We start from the raw sequence: 13937 nt of genomic DNA, 5'->3' as shown, positions 1-13937 counted from the left end.
TTCACTTTTCACAAAATCATTGAAATTGTTTTAAAAGGGGACAAAAAATTTCATAAATTAAGGAGTTTTTTTTTTTTTTTGTAAATCAGACATAGGAAAAAAATAAAAAATCCCTAAAAATCGATGTTGTTGCTGATCATTGACATATAGCAGTTATTGTGTTGTTTTTTTTTTGTTTTTTTACAGAAATTGGCGTTTACATCATATAAACCAGTATTTAAAGGGTTACATTTTTGAAAATAATTGAAAACTTTGTAGTTATGACTATTTACAGTATGAAATTAGAGAAGAAAGAACACCCCAATTGGACAAAAATGGTCAGTGATTGGGGTTAGCATTGATCCAGTTAATTAAAATAAATTTTCTGGCCAATAGTAGTAATGTGTCGCATAGTTTGAACTTCAAACGGGTTTGAGTCGCCTCCATTGAGGGGAGGATGAAGAGGCCAGGGTCCCTCCTCACCTTTGCTTGAAAGATGCCGCTCAGTTCCTGTGAGATCGTACCCCAAAATCTTTTTTATCAGTTTACATTGCCAGAAGTAATGGTAATATGTTCCTACCCCTCTATGGCACTTGTTACACAGAGGTGGAACCTGACGGTCCATCTTATTTAGTATGTAAGGGGTTAAGTGTAGACTGTGTAACTCTCAATCTATTACATGTAAAGGTGGATTTAAATACTTTAATGGCCTCTTGCCATGGTTTTTCAGTCCTTCTGAGTGATCAGTATTAAGTTTCTGTTTGGCAGCTGATAAAAGGGACGACTGGTGGCGATGAGTGAGGCTGGTGTGAATCAGCAGGATTTTGGTTGGTGCCCCTTTGGCTGATCCAGGACAAAAACATGTGTTGAATTAACTTATTTTGCAGTTATGACAGTCAGAGAAGCTATCGTAAATGCTTGAAGCCAGAAAAAAACACAAGTTTGGCTAAGAATGACAGATTTTATTAACACTCCGATGTTCAGTAGCCTCAGTCCTTTACCTGTTGTGGCTCGATTTAAAGCAGGAGACACTTGTTTTCAGCGTCTGACTGTTTAACGCGGTGCATGAAGATGAGCTGCAGTCTTGTCATGCTGTGGCACAGACTCCCGCTGTGTCAGGGAACATGGTTTGTTGGTGATGTTTTTCTCTACTTTCCTGTGGACGGAACAGAAAAAAACCTTCACTGAGAGTCTCTGCAGTCGAGTTGATCTTATTTTTCAGCACTCTGCCGCATACATTTCCATAATAATGAGGGGAAAATGACTTTATTCTGTAAATTATTATGATAATTCTTATTATTTATATTCACAGTTCCACAGATGTACTATAAAATTACCTCTTTAACCAACACTGCATGCATCTGCTCACAGTATTAACCAAAAACCGATAAATCCTCTGTTATGTTCAGATGAATTTAGGTCAATTTAAGGGCTGGGCGAGTTAACTCGTTATTGTTGCGTTAACTCGTCGATTATTTAACGTCGATAAATATTTTATCGCCCATTAACACTTTTTTTTAATTATTATTATTATTATTATTTTTGGGGGCTTTTTTGCCTTTAATGGATAGGAAAGTTCAGAGAGACAGGAAGCAGGGGGCAGAGAGAGGGGGAACAACATGCAGCACAGGGCCGTCCGATGCACAGCGAGGACTATAGCCTCTGTACATGGGGCGCCTGTTTAACCCACTACGCCACGGACCACCCCTTGTTTTATTATTTATTTTATTATTGTAAAAGTCTGTCGCTCACAGGCTTTTATTTTGTAAAAGTCTGTTGCTCACAGGCTTTTATTTTGTAAGTCTGTTGCTCACAGGCTTTTATTTTGTAAAAGTCTGCTGCTGTCTGCTGTGGAACCGGAAAAGAAAGTAATCGGCGGATCCACCAAACATGGAGAAGGGTACGGAACTTTTACTCGGCCATTTTCATGTTAAAGTTCTTCCAGACGGCGGAGTCGACAGAACCAAAGTCATCTGTAAACACTGCCAAGTTGAATTGTCTTCTCAGCGTAGTAGTTCCAGTCTAAAATATCACTTAAAGGCCAAACACACAACTGATAGCAGCAAGTCATTCAAGGAAACAGACAGTGGAGCGAGGCTTCTACATAAAAACTACAGAAAGATGCTGATGTTAAAAGTGTGTTTGCACAACAAATGTTATGGCACTTTCATTCATATGGCAGCACATTTAAAATAAAACTAAATGCTAAAGGCTATACACTACATTTGGATTCATTTTTGGATTTTGCGTAAAAATTAATCAGGGAAATCATGTGAACTAGATGAAAAATTTGAATCGTTGCCCAGCCCTAGTAAATTTACATTTTTTCACCTCAAAAGAACACATTGAAGCAGCTTGTGTCATTAAGGACTCGCAGGATGAGAAATGTGACACGTTCACAGTCTAAAACAGCCTTTGACCCAGAATAAAGCAGAACGGGTCAACTGTAATTACAGTAATAGTCTGTACAGTCAGATCAGTGTGTTCTGTACCACCCAGCCAGTCGTGAATGACTGAAACGGTCAGGAAAAATCAAATTTGGTCTCAAAGTCACCGAAGAATGATCATTGCTCTCTGCTCTGAGACGTGGGGTCTCCACTGACCTCAGATCAGCTCAAATGAAACTCACACGGCAAACAGAGCGGAGTTTGTTTCCTTTTTCCCGTCGAGCTGAATGTTTACGCCGGCGGTAACTCGAGCTTCAGCGCGACGACCACACAGGGCGCGCCGCTGAAAGCCCCACCAGCTCTGAGAAAAGAGCGCCAGAGCTGATTCATCCCATTTTTCTCTTTCAGGTGGAGGGCTTCGATCTGAAACGCGTGGACGAATACCACCTGACTGGAATCGTGCTGGACATGTTCGTGAAGTGGGAGCACAGACCTCAGAGCTCCACGGACGGACGAGGGGAGAACCGAAACGAGCCCAGAGGGGAAGGCAGGTCCAAAGCGGAACAGAATAAATCCAATGATACTAAATATTCAGAGGGCCTGGTGAGTTGTAATTCAGTGCATGTCTTTTTTTTTTTGATTCCATATATCAATATTCCATCAACAATTTCCATATATATTTTTCCACCCGTATAGAACACAACCCATACTCCTCCACCATGGAGCAGAGACATAGGCTGTGTTCGAAACCGCATACTACATACTGCATACTGCATACTACATACTGCATACTACATACTACATACTGCATACTACATTTCTGCATACTACATACTACATACCGCATACTACATTCTGCATACTACATACTGCATACCGCATACTGCATACTACATACTGCATACTACATACTGCATACTACATACTACATACTGCATACTACATTTCTGCATACTACATACTACATACTACATACTGCATACTACATTCTGCATACTACATACTACATACTGCATACTACATACTGCATACTGCATACTGCATACTACATACTACATACTGCATACTACATACTACATACTGCATACTACATTTCTGCATACTACATACTACATACTACATACTGCATACTACATTCTGCATACTACATTCTGCATACTACATACTACATACTGCATACTACATACTACATACTGCATACTACATACTGCATACTGCATACTACATACTGCATACTACATACTGCATACTGCATACTACATACTGCATACTACATACTGCATACTACATACTGCATACTACATACTACATACTGCATACTACATACTGCATACTACATACTACATACTGCATACTACATACTACATACTGCATACTACATACTGCATACTGCATACTACATACTGCATACTGCATACTACATACTACATACTACATACTACATACTGCATACTACATACTACATAATTCCATACTACATACTCATCGATCAGACAGTATGCAAAGCGTTTACCCACAATGCATTCCGCTCCTACCCGAGCCGAAATCAGCCGGCCTGAAGCTGATTTCGCTTAAGCTCTAAACTCTGTAAACTTTAGCAACATTTGAAACATTTTCAGGTGAGAAAGTAGTCGTTTAGATCCCCAACGTGTTGAAAACCTGACAAAATACCGGCTGTTTACAATTTTGTTCCCACGAATTCGGCGCTACTAAAGCTAGCCGCAGTGAGCAGCGCACTTTCGGTTATTTTCACAAAATAAAATACCCGTTGCCTTTTATCATAGGGAAAGCCGTTACGATACAATTGGGGCTTTTGTTTTGAAAACAGGAAGTGAACCTACCCTCGTTGTAGCTAGCTTGAAACTGCCGTTTTGACAGGAAATGACGATCGGCGACGTCACGTTACGTTGCATCTTGGGTAGTTTGAGTATGAGTAGTAACCTCATGATGCATACCCAACATTTCGGAGAATCTAGTATGCATCCGGGAACTTCTCGCTTACTCAAACTCGCATACTAACTCAAAAAGTTAGTGGGAGTAGTAAGAGAAGTATGCGGTTTCGAACACAGCCATAGATAGACATATATTCTCAAGTAAAGTTACAGTAGAGTAAAATGGAACTCTCTTCCACTTCTGTCCTTATTTTCACGTCTCTTGCTGAGTCCTTTTTCTCTCGTTGGAGGGTGAACAAAACAAATAGACATATGAACAATGAACAAGTTTGTAGCCTGAACCGAGGGGAAACATAATCTACTCTTCACATTGTCTTTACTGCACAAAATCTGCTCTCATTGAAGACACAAAATCAACCCCGTTTTCCCAGTGACTCTTAAAGGTATTGGTTTGTAGTCTAGCTGAAAAAGTCCGCTTCTCCATCCTATAGATATTGAGCATTTATCTGAACCCAATCCTCCATTGTAGGTGCATCTGTTTTCAGCCATTTCCTGATGATGGCTTTTTTTAGCTGCCACCAAATGTATTTTTACGTGTCTTATTTTACAAGTTCTGTCTGGGTTTAACCAACCTGGGCTGGTTTCTGTTAAAGAGCCGCCTGACTGTGGAGCCGGCCAAAGCAGCGTCGCTGGGCCAGCTATGGTTGGAGCTTCTATGCTTCTACACACTGGAGTTTTCTCTTGAGGAATACATCATCAGCATCCGCGTAAAGGAGCTCCTCTCCAGGGAAGGGAAGAACTGGCCTCGCCGCAGGCTTGCGATTGAAGGTCGGAGACCTTTCTGTTGGGAAAACTCAACCCGCTGTTTGTGCAGAACTTCAGAAATTCATTTTATGTCTTCTTTTGTTTCCACTTTCTAGATCCTTTTGCCTTGAAGAGAAATGTGGCTCGGAGCTTGAACAGTCAGATGGTGTTTGAGTACATCCAGGAGCGCTTCCGCACAGCTTACAAATACTTTGCCTGTCCCCAGAAGAGGGGCAGCGGGGCACGCCAAAGAAACAAGAAGGCAGAAAGGCAGGGCGTCAAACTGGAAGGAGCCGAGAGGAAGCACGGAGCACGTGCGAACAAAGAAGAGGACGACGGAAAAGGTGGAACCAGTAGGAGCGCTCAGAGGGGGCCGCGGGGGTCGAAGGAGGCCAAGGGGTCCGACAGCGAGGACGAAGACGGCACCGCTCCGTCCAGGAAAGAGGACGAGAGGCCTTTAGATGCTCGTCTGACGGACATGGTGGTCGCTGAACGAAACAAACCCTCCTTCTCCCCCAATGGCCTGCTGGACAGTGACGAGGAAGGGGAGGAAGAAGAGGAGGATGAAGAAGAGGAAGAGGAAGACGGCGTTTCAGACACGGACGCGCCTCTTACATCCGATGATGATCTGCACTATGTGTTCGATAAGATGATTTTCACTGGTGGGAAGGTAATTCTGATTCACACTGTTCATTATAAAGCTATTTACCAGTTTATTTACACTTTGCTGTGTGCATAAGTTCTGTGTATAAGTATGTGCACAGGCGTTTATAACTAGGTGCAATTGATGCAATTGAAAGTCAACACCTACAACAACAACCAGATCAGAGTGGGTTTTATTGTCTTTATACAACCAGCGGACACATAAAATCACAGATACACAGAAGTTAAGAGTGAGCAAGAATGACAAATGATCATTCTAACTTCTAATTAAACACAAAAACTACAGATTTAAATTAGCTTACACTCTCAAGAGCTTAAATGTAGTGATCTTATGGTCCAGAGAAAAAAAACTGATTTTTATTTAACGTTTTGAGACGCTCGGAGCTGGCGATGTTGTCCAGGCTGAACAGAAGGCAGCTATGTACCTCTCTGAGCCTATAAAGCTTCCTTTATCACCTTTAAAGCCTCTTAATAATCCATTGATCCATATTTTCCCAACAAATTTCACTGTACAGAGCATCGTGTTCATCAATTCCACTGAGCAAGCAGCTGTGCCTCATCTTTCACATGTCCTCTCTTAGAAGTCCAGTTTGCATGTAGGGATGCAACGATCCGCTTTTTTCACCTCCGAGGTTTAGTATCGGTACCGATATCCGACCCAAATATCGGATCGGTGCATCCCTATTTACACGTAAACATTTTAGTGCTGTGGTTTTAAAACACAGCCAGCCTCCTTAAAGGCATGGTTGGTAATCCTGGAGAGCTAGCAAGATTTGAAACTGTCACCTCCGCTAAGCTCCACCCCACAAAGCCACGCCCCCACAAACTTGAAACAATAGTTGACACAGGTGGGAGAGGGGGGGTCTCATCAATCAGTTTATTCCGTGATTCCGGAAATGATGCTGTTAGCCGACCAATCACAACCCTTGCGGTCTCCGCGAGTTTCCGCGAGTCTCCGTCGCTCTCCGTAGACGACCATAAATCAGGCTTTAACGTGCGGATGTGATTTTTGTTGCAGCCTCCAACTGTTGTGTGCAGCATCTGCAAACGAGACGGCCACCTGAAGGACGACTGTCCCGAAGACTTTAAGAAGATCGAGCTGAAGCCTCTGCCTCCCATGAACGATCGATTCAGAGACATCCTGGATGGACTCTGCAAATTGTGCTACTGTACGTTGTCCACAATGCATGTTTTTTTTTTTCTAAGGGCCATTGAAATCACTTTGTCTTGATGAAGAATCTGTGCGATACAAAAAGCTTCGGATCTGTCATCTGCCATCAAATTCTCTCTGAATTTTCACTTTGCAAAGCTCGTTTTTACACGTGACACGATGGAAACTCATGTTCTGTCTTAAATATCAGATTTGATGGAGCTGATCTGTTCTGTTTTTTTGTAGATGAATTGTCACCTTCACATGTCGAGCAGCAGAAGAGGGAGCAGATCCTCGTCAGCCTGGAGCGCTTCATCAGGAAAGAGTACAACGGTGAGCAATAAGCATGAACTGAAACCTAAAAAAGCAATCTTAACCTTTTACTGTCTGTTTCTTTCCAGCAGTGGATGGTGATTTATTATGAGAATCTGCCTTCAAAAGTGCAGAATGTGTCAGGATTGTGACTGCGGCCGATTCAACAAACCTGATTGGAATTGTTGTGTTTCGGTAGAAGTCGCCATTTTTATTTTTCTTAATGGTATCTTATTTATTTTCGAACCACAGATAAAGCTCAGCTCTGCTTATTCGGCTCTTCCAAAAATGGTTTTGGTTTCCGCGACAGTGACCTCGACATCTGCATGACTCTGGAGGGTCATGAGACTGCAGAGGTTGGCAGAGGAACCACACACACACACACACACACAGTTATTAATAATAATAATAATAATACATTTTATTTATAACACACTTTATATTTACAACAAAATCTCCAAGTGCTACAGTAGGATAAAAGATAAATATTAAGATCAAAAGTATGGACAGTAAAATGCAAATAAAATACACAAATAAAAGTAGTGAGTCCTTTAAATGCAAAAACAAAATAAAAACAGGACAGAGCATTAAAAACATTGGGTAAAAAGAAAGGTTTTCAGGCCTGTTTTAAAGTGTTTCGCAGTCTGTGAAATTAAATTAAATTCTCTTTTTCAACTCAACTGAACTTTATTTATAAAGCCCTTTAAAACAGCCGTGGCTGAAACAAAGTGCTGTACATGAATCACAACACAAAATATAAGGCATAAAACATAAGAACAATGTAAAAACAATAACAATATAAAACAATAACAGAAACAGAGTCTCATGCTGGGTTAAAAGCCAGGGAATAAAAATGGGTTTTAAGACGAGTTTTAAAACCTTTTTCTCGGTTTCAGCCTCGTGTTTTAATTTTAATTTCTCGAACAGAAGCTGAATTGTAAAGAGATCATCGAAGGCCTTGCAAAGTTGCTGAAGAAGCATACAGGTGAGTTAAGATTTTTTTGCTGACGATCTCCTCTATTATTTGTGGCGAGGATTACCGGTGATTAATTTTTCCCGCCGTAGCAGGTTTGAGGAACATCTTGCCTATCACCACAGCTAAAGTGCCTATTGTGAAGTTTGAACACAGACAGAGTGGCTTGGAGGGAGATATTAGCCTTTATAACACGCTGGTGAGTGGACGAGGCCTTCGTTGCATCGACATGAAATACTGGGACTCATCTTTCGTTGAATGTTTATAATGAATTCATTTGGAATGGCCGTCTCTGTAGGCTCAACACAACACCAGAATGCTGGCGGCGTACGCGGCTCTGGATCCACGAGTGCAGTTCCTGGGATACACGATGAAGGTCTTTGCAAAGGTCTGAATAGTTACTAACTCTCGTTCTGCAGGATTTTCTGAAGCTCTTACTCTGAAAACTGCACCTTTTAACAATTGAGATGCAGTGAATGAAAGTCATAATAAAAGAAACATTTAATTGAACTAAAGGCAGCTGGTTCACCTTTAACCCTTTTTGACCAGCGCTGTTCCAGGACTGGTAACAGAGTCATTTCTAAGTTTGTTCTAGTTCTGAAGTCCATCGTGGAGCCGTGTTATTACGCCACTTTAAAACGTCTCTTTTGGTACATGTTTAACCTCCCTCTGGTATATTCTGAAGATGACCACAGGACAGAGACAGGCTGTGTTCGAAACCGCATACTACATACTACATACTGCATACTGCATACTACATACTGCATACTACATACTGCATACTGCATACTGCATACTGCATACTACATACTGCATACTACATACTAAATACTGCATACTGCATACTACATACTAAATACTGCATACTACATACTACATACTGCATACTACATACTGCATACTACATACTACATACTGCATACTACATACTACATACTGCATACTGCATACTACATACTGCATACTACATACTACATACTGCATACTACATACTACATACTGCATACTGCATACTACATACTGCATACTACATACTGCATACTACATACTGCATACTGCATACTGCATACTACATACTACATACTGCATACTGCATACTACATACTGCATACTACATACTGCATACTACATACTGCATACTGCATACTACATACTACATACTAAATACTGCATACTACATACTGCATACTATATACTGCATACTACATACTACATACTACCATACTGCATACTGCATACTACATACTGCATACTACATACTACATACTACCATACTGCATACTGCATACTACATACTGCATACTACATACTGCATACTACATACTGCATACTGCATACTACATACTACATACTGCATACTAAATACTACATACTGCATACCGCATACTGCATACCGCATACTGCATACCGCATACTGCATACCGCATACTGCATACCACATACTACATACTGCATACCACATACTGCATACCGCATACTGCATACTACATACTGCATACTGCATACTACATACTACATACTGCATACTACATACTGCATACTACATACTACATGTTGCAAATCGTATTTTTCAAACAAACTAAAAGTTTCATAGCATTTTTACTTTTTTATAATATTAAGGGCTTTGGCAAACGAAAGAAAATCTTTACGAAATCCACAAAAATCTGGGTTTTACATTCATATACTTACATTTATGTATGAAATATTTTCCATACAATTGGTGCTTTTGTTTTGAAAACAGGAAGTGAACCTACCCTCGTTGTAGCTAGCTTGAAACTGCCGTTTTGACAGGAAATGACGATCGGCGACATCACGTTACGTTGCATCTTGGGTAGTTTGAGTATGAGTAGTAACCTCATGATGCATACCCAACATTTCGGAGAATCTAGTATGCATCCGGGAACTTCTCGCTTACTCAAACTCGCATACTAACTCAAAAAGTTAGTATGAGTAGTAAGAGAAGACTGCGGTTTCGAACACAGCCACAGTTCAACTGCTAAGAGTTGCAAGGCTGTTCCAGTATTTAGATGGATCCTCCAGAATAAACACAACTCATAACTGTGTTTATATCGGTGCAGAATCACATTAAAATAAGAATTGGTGGATTTTCTTCACCTTTGCTGCAGTAGTTGGAAAGTGAGGCGAGTGGTCTACTGTGTACAGCTGACTGCAATACGCTGCTTAACCATTAGGTGTCACTAAATGGTACACAGATCTACTTTAATGAGCATCTTTTGTGAAGCTTTTCCAGCTTTTTATCCCGATCTTAATGACAGTAAACCTGCTCATGTAATGTAATGCTGCTCATGTGCCACCTGTACCTTATCTGCCTGTTGTGCCTGCAGCGCTGCGACATCGGGGATGCCTCCAGAGGAAGCCTCTCCTCTTACGCTTACATCCTGATGGTGCTTTACTTCCTGCAGCAGAGGCAGCCGCCTGTCATTCCCGTCCTGCAGGAGGTAACCCCCACCGATCAAAGACTCAGACTCTGCGTCCAGCTTTGAATAAGATAAGATGTGCATCTTCCTTCTGTCCTTTTTTAGATCTTTGATGGTAAGACTGTTCCCCAGCGGATGGTAGATGGATGGAATGCTTTCTTTTTTGGCGACCTTGAGGATCTGGTGAGTTTAAAGCGGCACCAGTTCCCTGATATTTTCACTTGCTCATATTCCAGCTTTCCCTATAAAATGAGTAACCAGGAGTAACTGTTGCATATATTTATTTTCTCACATGCTGCCCCCCTCCAAAACACTTAACTTTCCTACAACTTTAAGATTTCAGGCTTGCGGTGCATGTGTGAGAAGGCTTTATCAAATTAAATCAAATCAAATTTATTTGTAGCACATTTCCTGTAAAAACAGTTCAAAGTGCTTCACATAAAATAAAAGCATTGCAGCAGGGAGTGGAACAGTGTTGTTTTTGACAACCATCTTAGATTTAGTCTTAGCCTTTTGGACTAAAATGCTTATTAGTTTTAGTCACATTTTAGTCACTTCTATATGTGATAGTTTTAGTCCAGTTTTAGTCGATGAAAACTCAAAAGGGTTTTAGTCTAGTTTTAGTCAACAAAAAAAAGAAAAAATAAGTATAGTCTTTTAACAAATTAATTTAGGTCAATAAGTATTGTAGATTACTGTTGGGCAGTGTCACACATAAGTTGTGAAAATAGCAGGAGATCTATAAGTTCAACACATTGTAAGCTTGCAGATCTGCTATTTTCACAAATAATAACAATAATAAATGGTTTTAGACATAAGGTTTCCACCCAACGGCAAATTTCTGATCTAAGGATTGTTTAGGACTGTTTAACATATCAAGTTAGTGCTGACAGAACGTACACACAAAGAGATAACCACATCGTCACTGAATGTAAACATGGCTAACCATGCTGCTAAAGTAACACACACATAATGAATTGACGTTAGCGTAACAAAAGCTAACTTTAGCCTAAAGTTAGCAGCCCATTTGCGCCAGGAGTATGTGGAAAACGTACTAATGTATTAGCATACTATGAAATTTATCGATTATGTTAACAGCATTTGTAACTTACCTTCGAAAAAATATCCCTGTGGCGAGCCTTAAGGTGCCACAGCAGATACTTTTTAGGTTTTAATTGACACACACAGTAAGCAGAAATGTCATGCATTTTAAACGTCTGACAGATCACCCACTAACATTTTCGTCCATTCTCGTCTCGTCAACGAAAACTCACACACGTCTCGTCATGTTTTCGTCATCAGAGAGCTATGTTTATCTCGTCACCGTCTCGTTATCGTCATGAAAAAAAGTGGCGTCAACGAAATGTTTTCGTCATCGTTGACGAAAACAACACTGGAGTGGAAGAAGCATTAAAAACACATAAAAGGATATAAAGAGAAACAAATAAAATCATTTAAATGAATTTAAAAACAAGCAACAGGTAGAAAATCCTCACTTTTAAGGGTGCATTATCTTTTATAACCTTAAGGCATTTTTTTTTTGGTGTTTTTTGTCAGGATACTCCAGCTTCACACATGCTAACATCTTTTACATGTTGTTGTATTAGTGCTTTAACCTAAACAAAAGACACTTGAGTACTTCATTATTTTAAAATACTGGAAAATTGGTTCAATTAACAGTCCAATTTGCCAAAGCTTTTAAAATTTGAGTAATATACCAAGTTTTCCGAGAGAAAGGTGGAGAAATTGCTCCTTCCGGTAAATACTGGGGACTTTTGTTTAACTTTAAAGGTAGAGAATCCTCATTTTATGGGTACATTGTCTTTTATAAATCAAATCAAATCTATTTGTAGCACATTTCATGTACAAAACAGCTCAAAGTGCTTCACATAAAATAAAAGCATTGCAGCAGGGAGTGTAAGAAGCATTAAAAATACATAAAAGGATATAAAGAGAAACAAATAAAATCATTAAAATTATTAAAAACAAGCACCAGTCCAGATAAGTTCAAAGATATCGTGCAGATTTCATGCATAGACACATGAGAACAGAAATGTTTTTAACCTGGATTTAAAAATGTCTCCATTTGGTGAAAGTTTAATCTCCACTGGCAGTTTGTTCCACTTGTTTGCAGCATAACAGCTAAATGCTGCTTCTCCATGTTTAGTCTGGACTCTGGACTGGACCAGCTGACCTGAGTCCTTGGATCTAAGAGCTCTGCTGGCTTTATATTCTCTGAACAGATCACAGATTGTAAACCATCAGCAGGCTTTTAAAATCTATTCTGTGACCGACTGGAAGCCAGAGTAAAGAGGTTAAAGCTGCTGTGATGTGTTCAGATCTCTTAGTCCGGGTTAAAACTCCAGCAGTAGCGTTCTGGATGAGATGCAGATGACGCCTCCTGAGATTCCCTTTAAAATGGCGGCCGCTCCTCCTCTCTCAGACCTCCTGCTGTGTGATATTTACTCAGGCCAGCTGTTTATTTCCTCTGCCCGCACAGCGTCGGCGTCTCTCCGACCGGCAGCCCAACACGGAGTCGGTGGGGGAGTTGTGGTTGGGGCTCCTCCGGTTTTACACGGAAGAGTTCGACTTTAAAGAACACGTCATCAGCATCCGCCAGAGGAAACGCCTCACCACATTCGAGAAGCAGTGGACCAGCAAGTGCATCGCCATCGAAGGTGCTCGCTCAACTTTCCTTCACCTTCAGCTGCCTCTCACTTCTGCCGGGGACTAACTTTCTCCTCACACCTGTCGTTCTCCTCAGATCCCTTCGATTTGAATCATAACCTCGGAGCAGGCGTTTCTCGCAAAAGTAAGTGCTTTTCCTTCAGCAGCTCCCGTTTAGTGCTCGTTTGTAGGTTCATAGTTTTATTTGGGGGATTCAGCATCCACTTGAACCTCTTATGTTCCACTCTGCTTTTTGGCAGCAGGTCTTTAGCAGCATAATAAGCTTCCAACAAATATTGGGCTGAATAAAACACTTTTACACTAAACAAATATGTAAGTCTGCACTCATCGGACATGGAAAACAAATCATGACATTCCAAGGTCAATTTAAGGAAGAGCTTAAGTCTAAATACATGGTAAAAAGGACAGTAAAACACTAAATATATCTCATTTTCCACCTCATTTAAGTCACACAGGTGACACTTTCTGTTCTCCTCTGGGATTGCATGAAACTCCCTACTAATAAGGATACATTTAAATCAGATACTTTAAGGAAATGAACAAAACAACCAGAGTGGTGACCCCAGACTTGCTGCAGAGCAAATGTGACACCTTCAGACCTCTTTTGCTTTAGCTGGCTGAACAAAACTTCACCTCCTGTTTTAGACGGTG

General features: G+C 40.6%; 1 protein-coding gene across 2 annotated transcripts in view; it reads left to right on the top strand.

Annotated features, from left to right (window-relative positions):
- Window positions 1–13937, top strand: part of tut4 (terminal uridylyl transferase 4) — a 39157-nt gene that overhangs the window by 13329 nt on the left and 11891 nt on the right. Inside the window, exons 11-23 of one of the 2 annotated variants that reach the window (XM_075486040.1) lie at window positions 2775–2969; window positions 4912–5086; window positions 5179–5732; window positions 6744–6894; window positions 7122–7208; window positions 7440–7543; window positions 8115–8172; window positions 8256–8359; window positions 8459–8548; window positions 10506–10619; window positions 10704–10781; window positions 13099–13276; window positions 13363–13410. In XM_075486040.1, coding sequence (XP_075342155.1) covers window positions 2775–2969; window positions 4912–5086; window positions 5179–5732; window positions 6744–6894; window positions 7122–7208; window positions 7440–7543; window positions 8115–8172; window positions 8256–8359; window positions 8459–8548; window positions 10506–10619; window positions 10704–10781; window positions 13099–13276; window positions 13363–13410 — 1936 coding nt within the window. Of the gene's footprint in view, window positions 1–2774; window positions 2970–4911; window positions 5087–5178; window positions 5733–6743; window positions 6895–7121; window positions 7209–7439; window positions 7544–8114; window positions 8173–8252; window positions 8360–8458; window positions 8549–10505; window positions 10620–10703; window positions 10782–13098; window positions 13277–13362; window positions 13411–13937 lie in introns of both variants that reach the window. The other variant, XM_075486039.1, reaches the window with a different exon arrangement.

Source organism: Odontesthes bonariensis, chromosome 15 (genome assembly GCF_027942865.1).
Source record: "Odontesthes bonariensis isolate fOdoBon6 chromosome 15, fOdoBon6.hap1, whole genome shotgun sequence".
NCBI classification, from domain to species: domain Eukaryota; kingdom Metazoa; phylum Chordata; class Actinopteri; order Atheriniformes; family Atherinopsidae; genus Odontesthes; species Odontesthes bonariensis.
This window is presented reverse-complemented; position numbering and strand designations above follow the sequence as displayed.